General features: G+C 39.6%; 1 protein-coding gene across 4 annotated transcripts in view; it reads right to left on the bottom strand.

Annotated features, from left to right (window-relative positions):
* Positions 1 to 2387: 2387 nt before the first annotated feature.
* Positions 2388 to 22640, bottom strand: part of spns3 (SPNS lysolipid transporter 3, sphingosine-1-phosphate (putative)) — a 32622-nt gene continuing 12369 nt past the window's right edge. Inside the window, exons 4-14 of one of the 4 annotated variants that reach the window (XR_009806522.1) lie at positions 21445 to 21581; positions 17777 to 17928; positions 15803 to 15869; positions 15589 to 15731; positions 15363 to 15515; positions 15101 to 15290; positions 9828 to 9893; positions 9663 to 9761; positions 9419 to 9590; positions 4134 to 4254; positions 2388 to 2822 (exon numbers count right to left, since the gene is read on the bottom strand). Coding sequence is in view for 3 of the 4 variants with exons in the window: in XM_061898321.1 (XP_061754305.1) it covers positions 2746 to 2822; positions 9419 to 9590; positions 9663 to 9761; positions 9828 to 9893; positions 15101 to 15290; positions 15363 to 15515; positions 15589 to 15731; positions 15803 to 15869; positions 17777 to 17928; positions 21445 to 21581 (1256 nt within the window). In the remaining variant the exon portion in view is untranslated. The remainder of the gene's footprint in view (positions 2823 to 4133; positions 4255 to 9418; positions 9591 to 9662; positions 9762 to 9827; positions 9894 to 15100; positions 15291 to 15362; positions 15516 to 15588; positions 15732 to 15802; positions 15870 to 17776; positions 17929 to 21444; positions 21582 to 22640) is intronic. The other 3 variants (XM_061898321.1, XM_061898322.1, XM_061898323.1) reach the window with 3 other exon arrangements.

Below are 22640 nucleotides of genomic sequence, written 5' to 3'. Positions count from 1 at the left end.
TAAAACACGTCCTAGAAAGTCGGAGCAGGTTGTACATGTAAACAAACTAAGGTGAGTTCAAGGACCGCCAAAATTAGTAGGACAAAACAGCGCCCGCCAAATACTCGAATCAGTGAAGCATGTTTAATATACACAGTGTGCTTTATAACAATTAGGGAAGTTTGTGTCATGTTTGTCATCCTGCAGAAACCATATTAAAACAAAAAAATTATATTTTTCCCCACATGTTTTTCCATTTTTCATGGATTTTTGAAAAATCTCCAGAGAGCCACTAGGGCGGCGCTAAAGAATGCGGCTCTAGAGCCGCGAGTTGCCGACCCCCGACTTAGGTTTACTGTGCTACTGTGCTAATTGTGGTCTATTTGGTGGTACTTAGAGAGCCAAGTGTTTTCTGTGGCGAAAAAAGTTTGAGAAAAACTGATAAATCATTTAGGTTTTTTTTTGTACAATATTTATTCTTTAAAATGTGTTTTTATTTCTTAAAGGCATGTTACATATTAAAGTTGTGCTGTTTTGGGGCAAATCACCAATTAAATACATGTTTATTCATTTCAATGGAGAATATTGATTTGAAAGACAAACTGAGATATTCTACCAAACAATCAAATGACAGCAGCAAAACACAATAAAGAAAGTAAAGACAAAACACGTATGAATGGATTTTACAACATCTATACTTTCATACAAGCTGTGTGTGTGTGTGTGTGTGTGTGTGTGTGTGTGTGTGTGTGTGTGTGTTTTCTGGCACCGGGGACACCGCTCTGTTTACACAGTCACCTTTAGGGGACCTCTGATGGTATGGAGACAAAAAAACAGGTCCCCTAAAGGCATACTTGCCAACCCTCCCGGATTTTCCGGGAGACTCCAGAAATTCAGCGCCTCTCCCAAAAACCTCCCGGGACAATTCACCCGAAATTCGGGCGGACCTGGAGGCCACACCCCCTCCAGCCCCATGAGAACCTGACTCAGCAATATTGTGACCCTCTTAAACAGGAAAATACTGTCATCTACTGTACATAGAATAGAATAGAATAGAATAGAATGTACTTTATTGATCCCACCCTGGGGGAAATTCAGCACCACAGTTCGCGCTCACAATAAACAATGATAATAATAAATAATACAATATATATAATATATTATCCATATAATATATAATATATGAATTATATAAATATATTCTACATATATTCTACATTTACGTGCAGTCAAGGAACATATGCATTAGGGAGTCTGTTCTGAAGCCCACAGTAAAGAGACGTAACTTTATCACGTCGCCTGGTTATTGACTCCAACCCAATATATTACACCGTCGAAGAGCAAAATGAAGAAATACGCTTAAAGGTTCCAAAACGAATGTAAACAAGAATTTCAGTTTATCCAGGAGAGTTCAAAGGGGAAGGGGTATGTTGCCTGTAAATTTTGTAGAACAGACTTCTCCATTAAACACGGTGGCCGAACGGATATACTCAGTCATGAACGGTCAGTGAAGCACAAAGCGTCCGCAGCACAGCATTGTTCACAATTCAGTATTATGGGCCACCTCGCAAAATTGAGACCCGATGGTGTAACTTATGCTGAGACAAAGATGGCTATGCTGATAGCTGGAAGCAACATCCCGTTTTCATTTGCGGATGTCTTCAACAAATCCGTGGAGGACATGTTCCCGGATTTGATGATCGGTCGCCAATAAGCAAATGGCAGAACAAAGGTTACTCAAAGAGTGAAAGGTAAGTGTTGTTGTTTTTTTTAGTAACCCTGTGTTTTTATTACTGTGTATTTGATAGGTGCCGTCAGAAATTCAACTATTTATTTTATTTATATAAACAATAAAATAAATATATATAGCTAGAATTCACTGAAAGTCAAGTATTTCATATATACATATATATATATATATATACATATATATATATATATGTATATACATATATATATATATATATATATATATATATATATATGAAATACTAGAGTTGGTGAATTATACTCCTCCCCTCTCAACCACGCCCTCCGCCCCCCCCCCCCCCCAGACCACGCCCCCCCTCCATCCCCCGAAATCGAGGTCTCAAGGTTGGTAAGTATGCCTAAACGGAAACCTTTTTAAATGATAGTCAGATCCATTCTGAATATGTATTGTCGGGTTGTTGTCACAGATGTTCTGTATTCTGAGGATCATGTCATTTTTAATTTGAACTTTTTTCTTTTTTTTTAAAATGGTCCTTAGTAGTCACGTACAAATATGTGTGAATTATGCAAAATTATTTAAATTTGGTCCCCATGAACCAGATTAACTCTTTTTTTCCCAGGGTCCCCAGTAAGAATGATCAGCACATTACTTCATCAATCCAGAGATTTAAAGACATGTATGAGCTAACTAGGCAGTGGCCAGTTTACCTCATTTTTTTATTTTCATGCCTCCACAACCTGTAGAAAGGGTGGTCCTCAAAAGTGATGATCAAAAACTTGGTCTCCATTCCAAATGATAACCAGTGTGTGTGTGTGTGTGTGTGCAAAAAACTTCTTCTTCTTAGCAACCATAATCCATAACCAGACTAATAGTTTTGTTCTTTAAATGAAACCATTTTTCATACACACAGCGGCTTTGGTTCAGTGTTACATATTTAGTAAATGCCATCCATCCAATCATTTTCTACCGCTTGTCTCTTTCGGGGTCGCGGGGGCTGCTGGAGCCTATCGCAGCTGCATTCGGGCGGAAAGCAACGCCTTATGTTAATACATATTTTATGAATTCGGTGTATTTTGTGCGTTGTTGAGCTCCACAGAGTAATGCGTTGCAGGACCTTGCTGGGGAGGATCGCCTGGTAAAAAGAAATACAAAGAAGTAAATCTGTGTCAAATTGATTGGAATGTTATCAATGCTGCTTTAATAAGATGACAATGTTAACTTTATCAGCTTTAGACAATCCTCAATTGAACGTAATTTAACTTAATTGACAGTTGCTGCGTTCACGAGGAAGACATGTTCTCTGCTGTCAGTTGAATAAAAGTTTGTGCTCAGCAACAACTGTCTTTAAAGTTTTTATCATTTTTATACATCATCACAATGCATTTGTGTCTAGTTTCAGTTAAGAGTATTTATAACAATATGGCATTTCAACTTTTTGTATTTGTTTATCTTTTAAACCCTGTATCTAAAATAAATGGTGGATTCAGAGTCATAAAACATTGTGTTTTGGAACAAAATGTAAGCTTTTGTGTTCTGTTCTTTCAATTGGGTTGAGCTTCTCTCATTTTGGAGACTGAAGCACTGTTTTGTTTAGAAAATCTTTATACATTTTTTACACATATGCATCGCCTCACTGAGCTGTGGGGCAGTTACAGTCTGAAGTATCGATACCAACACGCATAAATATAATGATACCTGCTTTTTTCCAGTATCATCAGCACCAAATACTGCCGCTACTCTCCTCTGTGATATCGAAGCTGAACATAAAAACGTCTCCATTGTTCCCCCTGTCTATCATGATATCTGAAACCTGTTTGGCAAGGATCATCGCATATATTGAGTATTGACCTCCTCCAGTGTGCTGCATTGCCAGCTCCACACCTTTATAACATCTCCCTCCCTGAGCGTGAATCACTCAAGCAATATATTTCCACATCCCTCCTGTCAGGCTTAAAGGCCTACTGAAACTCACTACTACCGACCACGCAGTCTGATAGTTTATATATCAATGATGAAATATTAACAATACGGCCTTTTTAGTTTACTAAATTGCAATTTAAAATTTCCCGCAAAGTTCGTGTTGAAAACGTCGCGGTATGATGACGCGTGCATTTGACGTCTCGGGATGTAGCGGACATTATTTTCCAGCCCGATCCAAGCTATAAGTAGTCTGCTTCAATCGCATAATTACACAGTATTCTGGACATCTGTGTTGCTGAATCTTTTGCAATTTGTTCAATTAATAACGGAGAAGTCAAAGTAGAAATATGGAGGTGGGAAGCTTTAGCCTTTAGCCACACAAACACAGCCGGTGTTTACTTGTTTAAAATTCCCAGAGGTGAAGCTTTACTATGGATCAGAGCGGTCAAGCGAACATGGATACCGACTACATGTCTAAAGGCAGTTTTTGGTGAGAAAGTTGTGGTATAAAGTCGCCTCTTACCGGAGATCAGTGGAGCTTGCGCCGTCCATACAGCTGCGTGACTTCCCTCAGAGAGTCTGGCGTCAAGACACCCGTGGCCACACTCCTCCGACTTCAGGTACTATTTAATATCACTAAAACACTAGAAAAACAATAGCAGATAAGGGATTTTCCAGAATTATCCTGTAAATATGTCTAAAAACATCTGAATCGCTCTCACTTGCCCTCGCCTGTTTTTTTTGTTTGTTATTTTTTAAACTTTTTTTTTTTTTTTTTTCCTAGTCCTTCACTATCAGTATGCTCATCCACAAATCTTTCATCCTCGCTCAAATTAATGGGGAAATTGTCGCTTTCTCTGTCCGAATTGCTCTTACTGCTGGTGGCTCATATTGTAAACAATGTGAGGATGTGAGGAGCCCTCACACCAGTGATGTCACGCGCACATCGTCTGCGACTTCCGGTACAGGCAAGGCTTTTTTATTAGCGACCAAAAGTTGCGAACTTTGTCGTCAATGTTCTCTACTAAATCCTTTCAGCAAAAATATTGCAATATCGCGAAATGATCGAGTATGACACATAGAATGGACCTGCTATCCCCGTTTGAATAAGAAATTCTCATTTCAGTAGGCCTTTAATCCGCCCTTCCTCTTCAACGTGAGATGCGGGATTTTTTATAGAACAGAAAGACGGACATTTTGACCCTGTAATGACTACCGTCTACTGCAGAGCTGGGCAAATATTTTGACTCGGGAGACCACATTGAGAGAAAATTTGCGTCTGAGGGGGCCAATGTGTATGTGTGTATAAATGATATATACACATTTAGCTGTAAAAATCTGCTGTGCAGTTTGTGTGTTTGGGTAATTTTTTTTTTTTTCAGGAACACTAATACCAAAAGTCACAATGTCCGATAGAATTCTAAAAAAGTTATCAAAAAACAGAAAGGAATTTTCATTTATTTTTTTCTTCACTGAATGGGACACCTAAAATGTACATTAAAATAAAGAAAGTGGGATTTACTGTTACGGCGCATGCGCAGTCTGCGTCTCCCTCCTCTGCGGGACCACCCGGAGGATTCGCTGACAGCGCGCCCGGACACGCCCCCGCTTACGCTGAGCGCAGCACGCCCTCGCAGCGACAAGCCTGCACTCAATTGCCAATCTGCACACCTGGTATTGATAAGGGCGAGCTGGATAAAAGACCAGTGGACCCAAGAATCGGGGCGGGAACTTAGTTTTCATGGTGTACCGTAAGCGACTGCTTTATGCTCTATTCTTGTTTTTCTCTCCGTGGCTTGACTTGTCCCCTTGTCTTCTCCCGTGTCCCCGCATTACCCTCCGTCACCTGGTAAGTGAGCTGTTCATCACACTTTTCCCCGTATCTCCTTCTGTCCTCTGATTGCCTCCCTCGTTCCTTGACTCCTCGCTCGCCCCTGGACTCTGACGCCTCTCTCTCGCCCAAGATCCCCTGCCTGCCCCATTTACTGCCTCGTTCCTCGTATCTCGTTGAACACTTGGGTAACACACACTTCAGTTAAATTCTACACATAGTCTTACACCATACACACTCTTGAGTTTTGTCACACTTCATTTCCTTAGTTTATTAGCTAGCTTTGTTTATTATTCTTATTATATATATTGACTATATATATATATAATAAATTATTGAACATTACTCCTTCTCTGGTGTCAGTTGCCGTCACCTCCCCTTAGTCCCCCTTAATCAAAACATAACATTTACAATATTATCTTTGAACAATAAAATACTGAAAATTAACAACATTTGAACGTCGCTCCTCTTGTACTTCTCAGACTAAATCCTCCATAGACATATTTTACAATCAAGCAAAACACAACAAAAATGTAACAAACAGCAAAACATGAATGCAAAGGGTGATAAATACCAGCAATATGACATATCATCACTTTTATGCAGAAATTTGTTGAAAAAATTTGCTTCCGCATCTTTTCCTGACACATGCAATTGGGGCTGGCTGCTCTGAAAACAAAACCCGCCCACTCTGCTTTGTTTCTCGTCTGAGCGCCGTGACGTAGATTACCGTAATAACTCCTATAACACCCAAAAGCGCAGATTTCAACCATTGAAATACTTTCTGTAGTTCAAGACTTACAGTCATTTAAAAACAGCACTGCACATCATAATGGCGGCTACAGTTTTGATGTTAAAGGTCTCCAAAAAATTATGTAGAACGTCCAGCGGGCCGGATTGAAAATCTGGTCTTGCCTACTTTAACAATATCACGGTCAAAATAAGTATCCGCTACCCTTGCTAGACTCATTTAGGTACCTTCATTAAGCGAAATATTTCACTAAATTAGACCTTTATAACACTTATCATCTTGTTCGCATCCGGGAGAGGGGTGAATGAAAGATGGCGTTTAACACTCCCATGAGGCATTTCAAACATTTGGTCTTCAAGGGTCTCAATAATGATGTATGTAAGGATATGCTCAGCACCTCCTTTGCCATTGTTTTTTGTGTTATCCCAGAGTTCTGGACTAAACTAAACTGCTTCTCCTCTCTGCTCCTTGGGTCCCACTTGGACGAACCCTCACATTTATTATAGCCTATTTCATTACAAATGACATGATGGCATTGCACTACCACCGTATGGAAAGAATGTTAATAACAATATTGTTTGTTTTATATACAGTGGGGCAAAAAAGTATTTAGTCAGCCACCGATTGTGCAAGTTCTCCCACTTAAAATGATGACAGAGGTCTGTAATTTTCATCATAGGTACACTTTAACTGTGAGAGACAGAATGTGAAAAACAAATCCAGGAATTCACATTGTAGGAATTTTAAAGTATTTATTTGTAAATTATGGTGGAAAATAAGTATTTGGTCAACCATTCAAAGCTCTCACTGATGGAAGGAGGTTTTGGCTCAAAATCTCACAATACATGGCCCCATTCATTCTTTCCTTAACACGGATCAATCGTCCTGTCCCCTTAGCAGAAAAACAGCCCTAAAGCATGATGTTTCCGCCCCCATGCATCACAGTAGGTATGATGTTCTTGGGATGCAACTCAGTATTCTTCTTCCTCCAAACACGACGAGTTGAGTTTGTACCAAAATGGATACATGGCTGATACAGCAGAAGATTGGGAGAATGTCATGTGGTCAGATGAAACCAAAATATAACTTTTTGGTATAAACTCAACTCGTCGTGTTTGGAGGAAGAAGAATACTGCGTTGCATCCCAAGAACACCACACCTACTGTGAAGCATGGGGGTGGAAACATCATGCTTTGGGGCTATTTTTCTGCCAAGAGGACAGGACGATTGATCCGTGTTAAGGAAAGAATGAATGGGGCCATGTATCGTGAGATTTTGAGCCAAAACCTCCTTCCGTCAGTGAGAGCTTTGAATGGTTGACCAAATACTTATTTTCCACCATAATTTACAAATACAATCTTTAAAATTCCTACAATGTGAATTCCTGGATTTTTTTTTCACATTTTGTCTTTCACAGTTGAAGTGTACCTATGATGAAAATTACAGACCTCTGTAATCATTTTAAGTAGGAGAACTTGTACAATCGGTGGCTGACTATATACTTTTTTGCCCCACTGTATTTTAGGGCTCAACACCACTGCTATTCTTTTTAGAACCTAAAATAGTAGACTATTGTTGTGATTTATGATCATATTTCTAAGCACATTATTGATTGTTTTGATGTACTGGGAAGTTAAAGAACACAGCTGTTTTTTTTAAATGTATAGTTACCGCTTGGCAGCTGATACTAATATTTAAATTATGTTATTGCACAGTGATCTTAAATACTTGGCACTTTGAAACACTTTTTCGTAAAGTAATGAATTTAAAAGTACAAGGGTTACATTTTCTAAAGTTTTATCATGGTATCATATAAGTATGGTGAATTGTAGAAATTCATAGGTATCGATGACCGAAATTCTGATATGACTGATACTAGGGGTGTCCCAGTCTGATATTTATATCATATATCGGTCCGATATCATAAAAAAAATACTTATGTGATTGTGATGATATGTGATTGCCTGTAAAATGTGTGATATAATGTACGATATAAGCAGTGTGTTTACTTTTGCAAAGCTGGATAGCCAATCAACGTCAAAATGTCCTCCAATAAACACAGAAGTTTGGTTGTTTCTTGTTTTTTACTCAAGTCATTTAAAAAAGATAAACATGGTGGGCTGTAGGTTACCTGGAGCTAGCAGCTAAAAAGTGCTAAGCACACAATAACAAACAAGCTACACATAGCTAATAATTGTACATTGAACAATATTGCATTCTAAATAGCAAATTTGTCAATATGAACTAGTATCAAATAATTATAGTTAGATATTACTCCAAGGCAGAAGTGTATTTGAAAGTATCCAGTAACAAACGTGTCCAGATGATTTCATTTTTCTGCACATAAACTTTAAGAATTATTGTTTTTATTGGCCACACCACTGGGTGTGGCCAAATCACAAATCAACACTCCACTTCAACAACATTACTCTGTCATTGTTGTGTCACGCACATACTCTGTGCTTCCCGCTGCTGCAAGGGCACGCAGAGGCTCCGCTGCAAACTCCAGACACGCCCCCGCGCTCATTAAAGATGGCCGACGTTGACTCCTCAATGTCGGAACGTAAACTACTCCTCGTAAGCTGCTTGTCTCTGACTTCCTCCTGATCTTGCTCTTTGGCTATTTCCTTGTGCCCTTGTGTTTTCCCTGATCCCTGTTTCTCCTGCTCTTCCCACAGTGTTCGCGTAACCACCGCTGCATCCCTCCCGGCCCCATTTTGCCTTCCCAGATCCTCAACCTCGTTTTTGGACTTTGGACTCGCTCTTCGGCTTTTGGCCCCTCGCTTGGACTTTGGACTTCCTCTGGCTTGCTCCCCTCTGGATTTGGACGCTATTTCATCCAACACGCACCTCAACAACCCTCACGGTATTCACATATGATAATTCAACACATAGCCATTCATGCAGACACATAGTAGCATACACACTCCACGTAATCATCAAGTTTTCGATAAACCTATTGAACTTGACAGCCCATTGCTGTGCCGTCTTCTTCCCCAGTAGAAAACCATAACAGTCATAAGGTTAATGTTTTTAATATCTACCATTGTTTTGTGACTACTTTCACTTGCTCAAACCTTTTCTAACATCCCACACTACAAATAATAAAGTTACGTTCTATGATTCCTGCTGGTATCGTATCGGATTAATATTAGAAGACTGCAATCACATGTTGATGACATATTCTGAGTCTGCACAGAGCAAAGATCATTCCAACTAAAAATACCTTCAGGCATTTGCAGCGCTGCCTTTCTGTCATTATTGATGTAAAGAGCTGCCATTAGGAAGAACATTCCTCCAAGTATGCCAACAAAAGGGCACAGCAGGAAGCTGTACTGCAAACTGGGGAAGCTCCAGTCGATGGATGACTGCTTGGATCTGCTAATGGCGTCAGAAATCTAAGGGTACAATTGTGAATAGCCATTTGTTCTCATGAAACCCATTTAGAGAAAAGGAAATATTAGCCTCACCGTTCCGATGAGGTACGGACTCCCGGCATCGCCTAGAAGGTGGCAGAATGTAATCTGGAGAGCCTCTGCTGTGGCTCGTCTGGTCGGCACAACAACATACTGATGCCAATAAGAAAACAAGGTGAACATGTGACTTGTTGTTGTTGTTGTTACTGACAGTCTTACCAGGAGTATATCAGCCAGGAGAGACCAGTTGAGTGACAACAACACTTCAGCTGTGAAGGTAAAGACCTAAAAGAAGTCAATGAAGATGAGGGAATAGAAAGAAACATAACATAAAATCAATCCTAAAATCCATCCATCCATTTTGTTCGGCTCGCCCCCTTCGGGGTGATTGGAGCCTATCCCAGCTCCACTGGACAAGTCGCCACCTCATCACAGGGCCAACCCAGCTAGACAGACAACATTAACACTCACATTCACACACTAGGGCCAATTTTAATGTTGCCAATCAACCTATCCCCAAGTGCATGTCCTTTGGCGGTGGACATGTACCTCCCACACAGTCATGGGAGCTCAGGAATCGATCCCAGGATCTTCTCGCTCTGAGACACCAGCTCTAACCACTGTTTCACCGTGCTGCCAATCCTAAACTTATATTGTACACATTATGAATATTGTATATTACTAAATTGGTTTCGTTATTTTAGACTGGCGAACATTTTGGGACAACTTGACAACATATTAAAGTACTTCTTTGATCATTTTAGTTTTTTGATTGATTGATTGATACTTTTATTGGTAGATTGCACAGTTCAGTGCATATTCCGTACAATTGACCACTAAATGGTAACACCCGAATAAGTTTTTCAACTTGTCTAAGTCGGGGTCCACGTTAATGAATTCATGGTTACATACTTGTGCTGTGTATTTACAGCACATGTAGAGTACAGAATTGTTCATGTACATTTTTATCTGGGGCATTTTAGACCAGAATCCATTGGCAAAATATTTGGTGGCCTCACAGCAAAAATACTTTAAATTTCAATGTGTTTCAGTTAAAGTTAAAATACAAACTGTACCACTGATAGTCAAACACACACTATGTGTGGTGAAATGATCTTCTGCATTTAACCCGTCCCTTTGTTCCAGTACTCTGGAATGCCCTCCCGGTAACAGTTCGAGATGCCACCTCAGTAGAAGCATTTAAGTCTCACCTTAAAACCATTTGTATACTGTAGCCTTTAAATAGACTCCCTTTTTAGACCAGTTGATCTGCTGTTTCTTTTCTTTTTCTCCTATGTCCCACTCTCCCTTGTGGAGGGGGTCCGGTCCGACCCGGTGGCCATGGATGACATACTGGCTGTCCAGAGTCGGGACCCAGGATGGACCGCTTGCCTGTGTATCGGCTTGGGACATCCCTGCGCTGCTGATCCGCCTCCGCTTGGGATGGTTTCCTGCTGGCTTCGCTGTGGACGGGACTCTCGCTGCTGTGTTGGATCCGCTTCGGACTGGACTCTCGCGGCTGTGTTGGATCCATTATGGATTGAACTTTCACAGTATCATGTTAGACCTGCTCGACATCCATTGCTTTCGTCCTCTCCAAGGTTCACCGACGTCCCACTGGGTCATCATTGTCACCGACGTCCCACTGGGTGTGAGTTTTCCTTGCCCTTATGTGGGCCTACCGAGGATGTCGTAGTGGTTTGTGTTGTGGTTTGTGCAGCCTTTTGAGACACTAGTGATTTAGGGCTATATAAGTAAACATTGATTGATTGATTGATTGATGTTCCACCCCCTGGGAGGTGAGCAGCAGCAGTGGCCGCGCTCAGGAATCATTTTGGTGATTTAACCCCCAACGGCGTGGCGCAGTGGGAGAGTGGCTGTGCGCAACCCGAGGGTCCCTGGTTCAATCCCCACCTAGTACCAACCTCGTCACGTCAGTTGTGTCCTGAGCAAGACACTTCACCCTTGCTCCTGATGGGTGCTGGTTAGCGCCTTGCATGGCAGCTCCCTCCATCAGTGTGTGAATGTGTGTATGTGAATGGGTAAATGTGGAAGTAGTGTCAAAGCACTTTGAGTACCTTGAAGGTAGAAAAGCGCTATACAAGTACAACCCATTTATAATTCCAACACTTGTTGCAGAGTGCCAAGCAGGCAGATAATTGGTCCCATTTTTATAGTATTTGGTATGACTCTGACAATGAATATGTTAGAGTGTTTACCAGCAGGGTAGTAACGCGTTTACTCCATTACATTTACTTTTGGGATCAATCGTACTGGTCCAACCAATAAAATAAAAACAATCAACAACAAAAAAAAATCAGTAGATCTGACAGTCAAAATAACAATCATACTATTCTTCAATTTACATTAAATCTTATTTAAAGAAAACCCACCAGTTTTCCAGTACAATTCTGACAACTGAAATGTTTTCAATTTTTTTACGGTAAAATCTGACTTCTTTTTCAATATTTTTCTCTTTTATCATTATATTTAATTATAATCTATTGATTACTGATTGTAAAGACGTACTAATTCGGCTCATTAGAGAAGCTTTTAACACATTGCTTTGTTTAACAAATGCAACGTAAACACTAGTGATTATTGACTCAATTTCACCAATCAAACAGAGCCAGGCAGTCACATGATCGCACTCCAACTATCCATCCATCCATTTCCTACCGCTTATTCCCTTTGGGATCGCGGGGTGGTGCCTATCTCAGCTACACACTGTAAAAAGTGGCAAGACGCCATAACTCGTCAATATTTACTTAGAAACTATGAAAAATAACATTTATAACACCAACTGTGTCAGTGCAAATGTTTACATTTCAGCCTACTGGAATTCCACTTCCAACGAGCGAAAATACGATAAAGGGGAACTGCACTTTTTGGTGGGAATTTTGCCTATTGTTCACAATCATTATGAAAGACATGATGACGGATAAATCTCTTTTTTTAACGCAATCTAAATATTAAACGTATATTCCGCCCATAAAATACGATAAATAACCATTCAAAAAGCGCCAACAATAGTCAATTTACATTTTGTGACTTGAGTATTGACCAAGTATTAGTGGTATTGTTATCATAAGCGCTAATGCACACAAACTATTTGTAGCGGCGACGTGATCATTATTGTGTGTCCCCACGCTTACATGATTGAGTGATCTGCTGTTTCCTCGCTTCCCTGCTCCTTGGAAGTTTATTGTAGGTCATAAATCCTGCCTTTCACCTGGAAAGTAGATGGCTGAGGATATAATCCGACAAGTTTGGACACTTTGACAGCCATTTAGGACCTGGAACTGGCGAGAACGACACAAAAAGAGCTTGGTCCCCCCTCGTGCTCCCACACCGTTTCTTGTAGTAGGTTCTCTACGTCTCACACACAAACACGCACACACTCACACACGTTCACAAACTATGGTTGTAGTGTAATTAGTATTACATAGATATACATAGTATAGATACATCAAAAGTTATTCACCAGTTACTCTGTACTTAAATAGTATGGCTACAATGAGCACCTTTTGTAGTACACAGCTTTTCAAAGTTGGGTTTGAAGCATGATACTGATAAAGCATATTCCTTGGGGTCACATGTGTCTTTCCTCCCCAAACTATCCACAATGTCCACTGCCTAACCCTGGATATCCACTGGATGCGGAAATGCTGTTGAACAAAAACACTATGGAACAGCACCTCCATGCTCAGTCATCGCCAGTCTGTTGCGGCTGCATCTTGCAGCAAAATAGATTTACGAGATCTCACGAATCCGCGTGTAATCACATGATAAGGGAAGGCATAATATGAGCGAATCACAAACATTTAATTACCGTATTTTTCGGACTATAAGTCACAGTTTTTTCATAGTCTTGCCGGGGTTGGCGACATATACTCCGGAGCGACTTATGTGTGAAATTATTAACACATTACCATAAAATATCAAATAATTATTTATCTCATTCGCGGAAGAGACCAAGAAAATGTCGGCAATCGTCACACACACGTCAGCAATCGTCACACACACGTCAACCAATTAGAATTCGGCGGGGGAAGGTCATGGCAGAAGTGCATTGTGGGTCATGGAATGCTAACTGCTATATGCAATATGCTACTGCCGTAGCTATTAAAATGGATCATTTCATCTTTGGCGGTAACTTATAAAAACTGAAAAGGGCTGGACAAAAATGGCACCGAAAAGGAAATCATGTACTGCAGATTACATGCTGGACGTAGTGAAATATACAGCAGAAAACGACAAGAGGAAGCGGCGCATACCTTTGGCGTTGGCAGAGTTGTTTAGAAGCAACATCGAGGAAGAAGATTTCATCGGATTTATCGATTAGGAGTGACAGATTGTTTGTTAAACGTATAGCATGTTATATATGTTATACTTTTTTGAATGACTCTTACCGTAATATGTTACGTTAACATACCAGGCACGTTCTTCGTTGGTTATTTATGCGTCATATAACGTACATTTATTCAGCCTGTTGTTTACTATTCTTTATTTATTTTAAATTGCCTTTCAAATGTCTATTTTTGGTGTTGGATTTTATGAAATAGATTTCCCCTAAAAATGCGACTTATACTCCAGTGCGACGTATATATGTTTTTTTACTTCTGTATTATGCATTTTCGGCCGGTGCGACATATACTCCGGGGCGATTTATAATCCGAAAAATACGGTATGTCCTTCCAAAGGAGCAGAAGCTGTCCTTCCATTAATAATAGGAGCTGAACGGCAACAACGACAACAATTTTTCCTTGACAACTTTATTTTTTGTAGTAAGCAACAATACAACAGGAACATCATCCCTGTCGAGCAGTTCCAACAATCACTCCCCTGCTTTCCCGTCCTCATATCAGCTTGTATTTGACACCAGCCCCGTATTCCTGAATATTATTCTTTAATTTTGGACCTCCGAAAGCAGCATGTCCTCATCCATTTGTGTCAACGAGGTGAAATTACATCTGAACACCCATTAAGACATATGAATTGTAAAGTACAATCCACCTTTAAAAAAAGAGTATTTTATTTTGAAAGTACATGGGATCATTTATTTTCTGTTTGTGCATTACTTTCTGTCCAACACAAGCAGATTTTAGCTAATGTGAACGGATTTGTTGTGACGTTTGGGAAAAATACACACTCTGCGTATATTTAGCGCTAGAATGCGGAAACTTAACAGCATGTCGGTGACGTTCTGCAGGCGGTGTAAACGGACACGTCGACATTAATAAAAACGGAAAGCGGATCCACGGGAGCCGTTCCGCTGCCGTTTTGAATCCGGTGGAAATCCAGCGTTAGTCTGCTGGGATCTCTACTAATCATTTTTGATTCAGTAGTCCTCCCTATAAAATGTTTATCGTGTCAGTGGAACTTGTTATCCACTTATCAAGACCATATGATCCAGGCAACCCTGATTGATTTATTGATATATTGTATTGATCCAAAGCATACAAAACTACGAGAGCAGAGGTTGTTCTTACGTAAGTGGCTGGAATGTTTACCGCAGCGACGAAGATGCTGATAAAGAGGCAGGGGACAGATCCTAGCATGCCCCCTGCACAGATGAGTGGATCTGCATTGGGCACTTTATCCTTCAAGCACCTGGACAGACCCGTGCCGAGACACACTCCGACAATGCCTGAGACCACCGTGACAGCGCCGAAGATGTAACTGTGCTGGGATGGAGCCAAAGAGTCTTTAGTCTGCAGGTGAAGGATCAAGAGAATGTGAAGCACATCGCACCTGTCTGTGGAGCTGCATGGCGCTTTAGAGCAAGGCTGGCTAAGTCCCTGAGACACCCGAGCTCTGAACAGAAAGGTGGGCATCCAGAAAGCCAGGGCTCCAGTTAGGAAGGCCATTGCCGTGACACCCAGAGTTGACCACACGTAACTTTTACTAGAATTAAAACAAATACAAGCCAATAATTAATCACGTCTAACTGTGTGTGTCACAGTTAGACCATCTTTACTTGTTTAGAAGATACTTGACGTCCTCCAGGTAAGAGCTGCGCTCTTGAACTTCATGACCGTTGTTTTCTGCAGCACCTCTTGGAGGGTTTGGGCACAAGAGCACCAGTGCAATGAGCCCAGCAAGACCAAAAATGGGAGTGATCTATCACACAAAAAGCTATCATTGTTTAGGACTGAAGATGTAACTGTAGATAATGATTTGAGTTTTCTTACCCTGAGAGACCAGTGCCAGTCTCCAGTGAGGCTGGCTATCGATGACCCCGATATGTAGCCAAGACCACTAAAAAAATTACAAATACTTTAGGTAGGTCTTAATGATACATTATGGATCTGATCTACTAAGGTCCAGATACCAGGCGCTAAACAATGTGTGCCAACTACAAAATTGAGTGTACCGTATTTTTCAGACTATAAGTCGCAGTTTTTTTCATAGTTTGGCCAGGGGTGCGACTTATACTTAGGAGCGACTTATGTGTGAAATTATTAACAATTTACCGTAAAACATCCAAAAATATTATTCATCTCATTCACGTAAGAGACTAGACATATAGGATTTCATGGGATTTAGCGATTAGGAGTGACAGATTGTTTGGTAAACGTGTAGCATGTTCTATATGTTATAGTTATTTGAATGACTCTTACCATAATATGTTACGTTAACATACCAGGCATGTTCTCATTTGGTTATTTATGCATCATATAACGTACACTTATTCAGCCTGTTGTTCACTATTCCTTATTTATTTTAGATTGCCTTTCAAATGTCTAATCTCGGTGTTGGGTTTTATCAAATACATTTCCCCAAAAAATGCGACTGATACTCCAGTGCGACTTATTTATTATAGCGTTGGATGGGTTTCATTAAATGTCTTTACTCAAAGATGTCAAGAAATGCTGACACGGTGTACGATCATTACCAGCTTTAATGATCATGGTAATTTTGAACACACACACACAAGTGAAAGCAATGCGTACTCAGTCAACAGCCCCGCAGGTCACACTGATGGTGGCCGCATAAACAACACCAACACTGTCACAAACATGCACCGCATTGTGAACCCACACCAAACAAGAACAACAAACGCATTTCGAGAGAACATCAGCACCGCAACGCAACATAAACACAACAACACAAATACCCAAAACCCCTTAGCAACACCAACTCTTCCGGGGCGCTACAATATGTTTTTTCCTTTTTTATTATGCATTTTGGAAAGGTGCGACTTATACTCCGGAGCGACTTATACTCCGAAAAATACGGTACTATTGGTGGGCGTGATGAGTGTGATCTACTAAGACTGGGTGTACAATTTAAAAGCACTGTAGACAACCTTATTTAAATTACGTTTTTGCATATACTACTTGCATTATGTGCCCCTTCACGTTATTGTCATTGAAGTGAGCCATAGCCATCCCTGTGTGCTACGTCTATAATCTGTATCACCTTTTCACCAAAATTGATTCCCGGGCGTGGCCACCGCTGCTGCTCACTACTCCCCTCACCTCTCAGGGGGTGATCAAGGGTACTTTAACTTTAACTTTTGTGCAGCAAATAATCGCAGTCTATAGACAACAAAGTCTGTTTTTATAGTGCTGATGCGCTACATGTAGGGGGTGTACCATCAAAACTGTTCATTCATCCGTCCGAAATGCAAGAAAATGCATATTGTAAGTTATTTTTCATATAGGAGATATATCATGATATATTTCCTGAATTAATAACCAACACCACTTAAAGAAAACGCCAGCAGACACCAAAAAGTCATGTAGCATGAATTTATAAAATGATATTGCTGATACGTCTAATTTTTTTTTCTTTTTCTGACAGTGCAAATATGTTGACACACACAGGTAGCACAGAGGATTCTCTGTTCATCATCTGTCTTTGCAGCACAACTAACTCTTTTCTTACAGCCGTGTGTGTAACTACTGTTTGCACGTACTTTTCAGACATGCTAAATAGATGCAAAATACTGCCTGCAGTGATCAGCCCTCATAAATCTCACATGCTTAATGGTGTGCGCTCCATATTCTGCTCACTGAAGAGAGGCACAACTGTGCACAACTTCTAAAGTTTATCAGCTTTTCGTTTGCTATTAAATTTGCATCTTTTTAGTACAGGGAAATCTTTAGTAGTTCAGGTCTTTAGATACAATTTTAAATTATATTACATAGACACAAAATAACCTTCCAACAGGGATGAAGATGTAGAAAGCGGAGATCATGATGGTTCGTTGTACGCCAGTGAAAAGGTCCCCGATGATGGTGGGAGCAATAGTGGAGTAGCTCGCCTCACCGATCCCGACGAGGCCTCGTAAAAGCGCCAGCAGCCAAAAGTACTTGATCAAATCATAAAATGCATTGTCAGGTCTAAAATACAGTTAAACATGTGAAAGACAAGTAACATCAAAATCAAATTGTGTAATCATGTGGTGTTCTTTCATGTAACTTGTAGCGCAGTAGAAAGTTGTTGCACAGCACCAACACACAATGACATGAATAAATATATATATACATATATATGTATATATATATGCATATATATATATATATATATATATATATATATATATACATATATACATATATATATATATATATATATACGTATATACATATATATATATAAATATATATATACGTATATACATATATATATATATATATATATATATATATATATATATATATATATATACATATATATATATATATATATATATATATTTTTTTTTTTTTAATTTGTTTTCATTCCAAGATGCGCTCCTGTGTTTCCTCCTTTGTGTTCTTGATGTTTCTGTTTTGTTTTCATGTGTTTTATGCTGTTTGGATTACACCCCTTTGGTTAATATGTTGTTTGTCTTTACATGGTGAAATAGTATTTGTTTAGTTTTTTCGTTGTTTTCTTTGTAGCTGTATTTAGAAATGCCACCACTGAGGTGGCAGCCGGTGGCATCAGCTCTGTGCTCTTTTAAAGGGGAACATTATCACCAGACCTATGTAAGCGTCAATATATACCCTTTTGTTGCAGGAAAAAGACCATATGTTTTTATTACCGATTTCCGAACTCTAAAAGGGTGAATTTGGCGATTGAAACGCCTTTTAATTATTTGTTGTCGGCGCAATGACCTTTCACCCGTGACGTTACAACGGGTAGCAATCCGCCATTTTCTCAAACACATAACACACACCAAGTCAAATCAGCTCTGTTATTTTTAGTTTTTTCGACTGTTTTCCGTACCTTGGAGACATCATGCCTCGTCGGTGTGTTGTCGGAGGGTGTAACAACACAATCAGGTACGGATTCAAGTTGACTTACGTGGAGTGAGCATCGATTAGCACGGCATGCTAATCGATGCTAACATGCTTTTTAGGCTAGCTGTATGTACATATTGCATCAATATGCCTCATTTGTAGCTATATTTGCATCCAGCCTTTCCCTCCACCCACATTTAATGCCAAACAAACACAAACCAATCGACGGATTCAAGTTGCACCAGTGTCAAAAGATGCGAAAGTCCCTCGTTTGTTCTGCACATTTTACCGACGATAGCGATGCTACAACAGAGATGTGTGGATATCCTGCGACACACAAAGCAGATGCATTTCCAACGATAAAGTCAACGAAATCACAAAGGTGAGTTTTGTAAATGTTATTGACTTATGTGCTAATCAGACATATTTGCGCACGGCATGACTGCCAGCTAATCGATGCTAACATGCTATTTAGGCTAGCTGTCATTATGCCTCATTTTTAGCTATATTTGCATCCAGCCTTTCCCTCCACCCACATTTAATGCCAAACAAACACTTACCAATCGACAGATTTAAGTTGCTCCGGTGGTCAAAAGATGCAATCGTTGGTTAGAAGGCAATCACCCAATAGCTTTAATAGCTATTCGCTCAATAGCTTCAGTTTCTTCTTCAATTTCGTTTTCGCTATCTGCCTCCACACTCCAACCATCCGTTTCAATACATGCATAATCTGTTGAATCGCTTAAGCCGCTGAAATCCGAGTCTGAATCCGAGCTAATGTCGCTATATCTGCCATGTTTGTTTGTATTGGCGTCACACAGTCACGTCACAGGAAAATGGACGGCTGGATTTACAGATAGAAAAAATCAGGCACTGTAAAGCCTTTTTTTGGGATATTCCATGATCGGTAAAATTTTGAAAAAAACTTTGAAAAATAAAAGAAGCCACTGGGAACTGATTTTTATTGGTTTTAATTTCTGAAATTGTGATAATGTTCCCCTTTAATGTCTTTTATGTCCTTTGTTTTCTTTAAAGGGGAACATTATCACCAAACCTATGCAAGCGTCAATATATACCTTGATGTTGCAGAAAAAAGACCATGTATTTTTTTAACCGATTTCCGAACTCTAAATGGGTGAATTTTGGCGAAATTAAACGCCTTTCTGTTTATCGGTCTTTTAGCGATGACGTCAGAACGTGACGTCACCGAGGTAACACACCCGCCATATTCATTTTCACATTACAAACACCGGGTTTCAGCTCTGTTATTTTCAGTTTTTTCGACTATTTTTTGGAACCTTGGAGACATCATGCCTCGTTGGTGTGTTGTCGGAGGGTGTAACAACACTAACAGGGAGGGATTCAAGTTGCACCACTGGCAAGAAATCTGCCGCCAGACCCCCATTGAATGTGCCAAAGTGTCTTCACATTTGACCGGCAATGCTAAGACAGACATGGCACAGAGATGTATGGATAACCTGCAGATGCACTTGCAACGATTAAGTCAACGAAATCACAAAGGTGAGTTTTGTTGATGTTGTTGACTTATGTGCTAATCAAACATATTTGGTCAAGGCATGACTGCCAGCTAATCGATGCTAACATGCTACGCTAATCGATGCTAACATGCTATTTACGCTAGCTGTATGTACATTGGAAACTAGATACCCACATTTAATGCGAAACAAACACTTACCAATCGACGGATTTAAGTTGCTCCAGTGTCACAAGATGCGAAAGTCCTGATCGTTTGGTCCGCACATTTTACCGGCGATGCTAATAAGGCAGCCATGCTATGGGCCACTTCATTAGGTACACCCACGCTATGGCCAAATAGCGTCAATAGCTATTCGCTCAATAGCTTCAATTTCTTCTTCAATTTCGTTTTCGCTATCTGCCTCCATACTCCGACCATCTGTTTCAATACATGCGTAATCTGTTGAATCGCTTAAACCGCTGAAATCCGAGTATGAATCCGAGCTAATGTCGCTATATCTTGCTGTGGTAACCGCCATGTTGTTTGTATTGGCAGCCCTTTACGACATCACAGGGAAATGGATAGGGGTTTCGAAGATAGCGAAAATAAGGCACTTTAAAGCTTTATTTAGGAATATTCCGGAACCGGTAAAATTTTGAAAAAAACTTCATAAAATACAACAAGCCACTGGGAACTGATTTTTATTGTTTTTAACCCTTTTGAAATTGTGATAATGTTCCCCTTTAATGTTTCTCTCTTGTTCCTCATACCAAGATGGCGCCGCAGATGGCCACCACGGTAGGATACTGCTCTCTCTCTCAGCTGTTGCATTTTTCTTTATGGCTAAAAATTTAACAAAGAGAGCACAGTCTACCTAGTCAGTTTGCTTGTGTGTTAAACATCCTTGGCCACTAAGGCTGATTCTGAGTCTGATTCTGGTTCTGATAACATTGTGTATATATGAATAAACATCATGAACACAAGAATAAACAAAATGTAAACATACATAAACCATATGTAATTTAATAAATCATAAACTCATCAATAAACATGATAGATGCATGATAGATGATTTCCATGAAGAAATGATAGAAGCAAGTGTTGGTGAAAGTGTTTCACATACTGACTCAGTCACGAAAGAACTGGCTGTTGCAGTTACAAGCCACACACTCAAACCACCAGCCATGATGTAAATCCGGTTGTAGCGGTCGCCGAGGTAACCGAAGAGTGGAGCCGTCATGAGAAAGCTGCAGATAAAAACTGTGAGTAGTTTAGTATTGCTGGGTTGAATAATGACGTCACATCCGTTTTGTATTCTTTACGGCTTAGTTGACACAATGGTTAGTGAGAGTGAGTGTAGAGTTTGAGAAGGAAATACCGTATTGCTGTTCTGTTCTTCAGTGTTCAAACCGTTAGAATAGAGAGAGACGAAAGAGCTTTCATAGAGTCCCGAAAGAAGTGGCTCATAATGGTGATAAAGTCAAGGGGAAAATGAAAGTGTGTCGAAGGAAATGGCTCTTAAAAATATCACTTTCAAAATTTTGTGTAAAACCATCGGACCATGCTTGTGTCTGCAGAGATCACTTTGTAAATGTTTGTTTGGAAAAAAAACTTGCTGTGATGCAAGTTTATTCTCTACTATATAAGTAGTGTTAAAGAACATATTTTATTATTATTATATATATTATAATAATATTAATAGTAATAATAGTTACAGTATTTTTTTGTTTTTTAATCATTAATATTTCTACTATTATTCTCTGAAAATTATGTTTTTATTAACAAATGTATGTAATATTTTATCAAATGTTTTATAATATATATTTAGTATAAACGTATCACGTTTATAATATATATATGTATATATAAATGTGTATATATATATATATATATATATATATATATATAGTGACCCTGAAGAGTTGGTGCTGCAGGAAATTCTTTGAATTTTTTTCTGTTTTTGTTAAGTTCTTTGGTGTGTTGTGGTGCAAATATTTTCCCGAAATGTGTTTGTCATTGTTGTTTAGTGTGGTTTCACTACATGGCACATGGTTATGACAGTGTTGGCGTTGTTTATACGGCCGCCCTTAGTCTGATATTTTTGCCTGTTCACTAGGTATACTTCATTTACTAAAATTGGTTCGTGTTCAAATTTAAAATGAACATTAAAAAGAGCTAAGATCACTCCACGTGACAGCTTATCTTGGTGTCTTCAACCACAGACCATTATTACCCAGTTAAACGCTACGAATTTTAGATGTTCTCCACAATGGATGCTACTAATTTTAAATATTCTCCACAGTGGATGCCTCAAAGGTA

The sequence above is a fragment of the Nerophis ophidion genome, linkage group LG04 (genome assembly GCF_033978795.1).
Source record: "Nerophis ophidion isolate RoL-2023_Sa linkage group LG04, RoL_Noph_v1.0, whole genome shotgun sequence".
Taxonomy (NCBI): domain Eukaryota; kingdom Metazoa; phylum Chordata; class Actinopteri; order Syngnathiformes; family Syngnathidae; genus Nerophis; species Nerophis ophidion.
The sequence above is the reverse complement of the archived record's forward strand: the minus strand, read 5'-3'. Positions and strand labels throughout refer to the sequence as shown.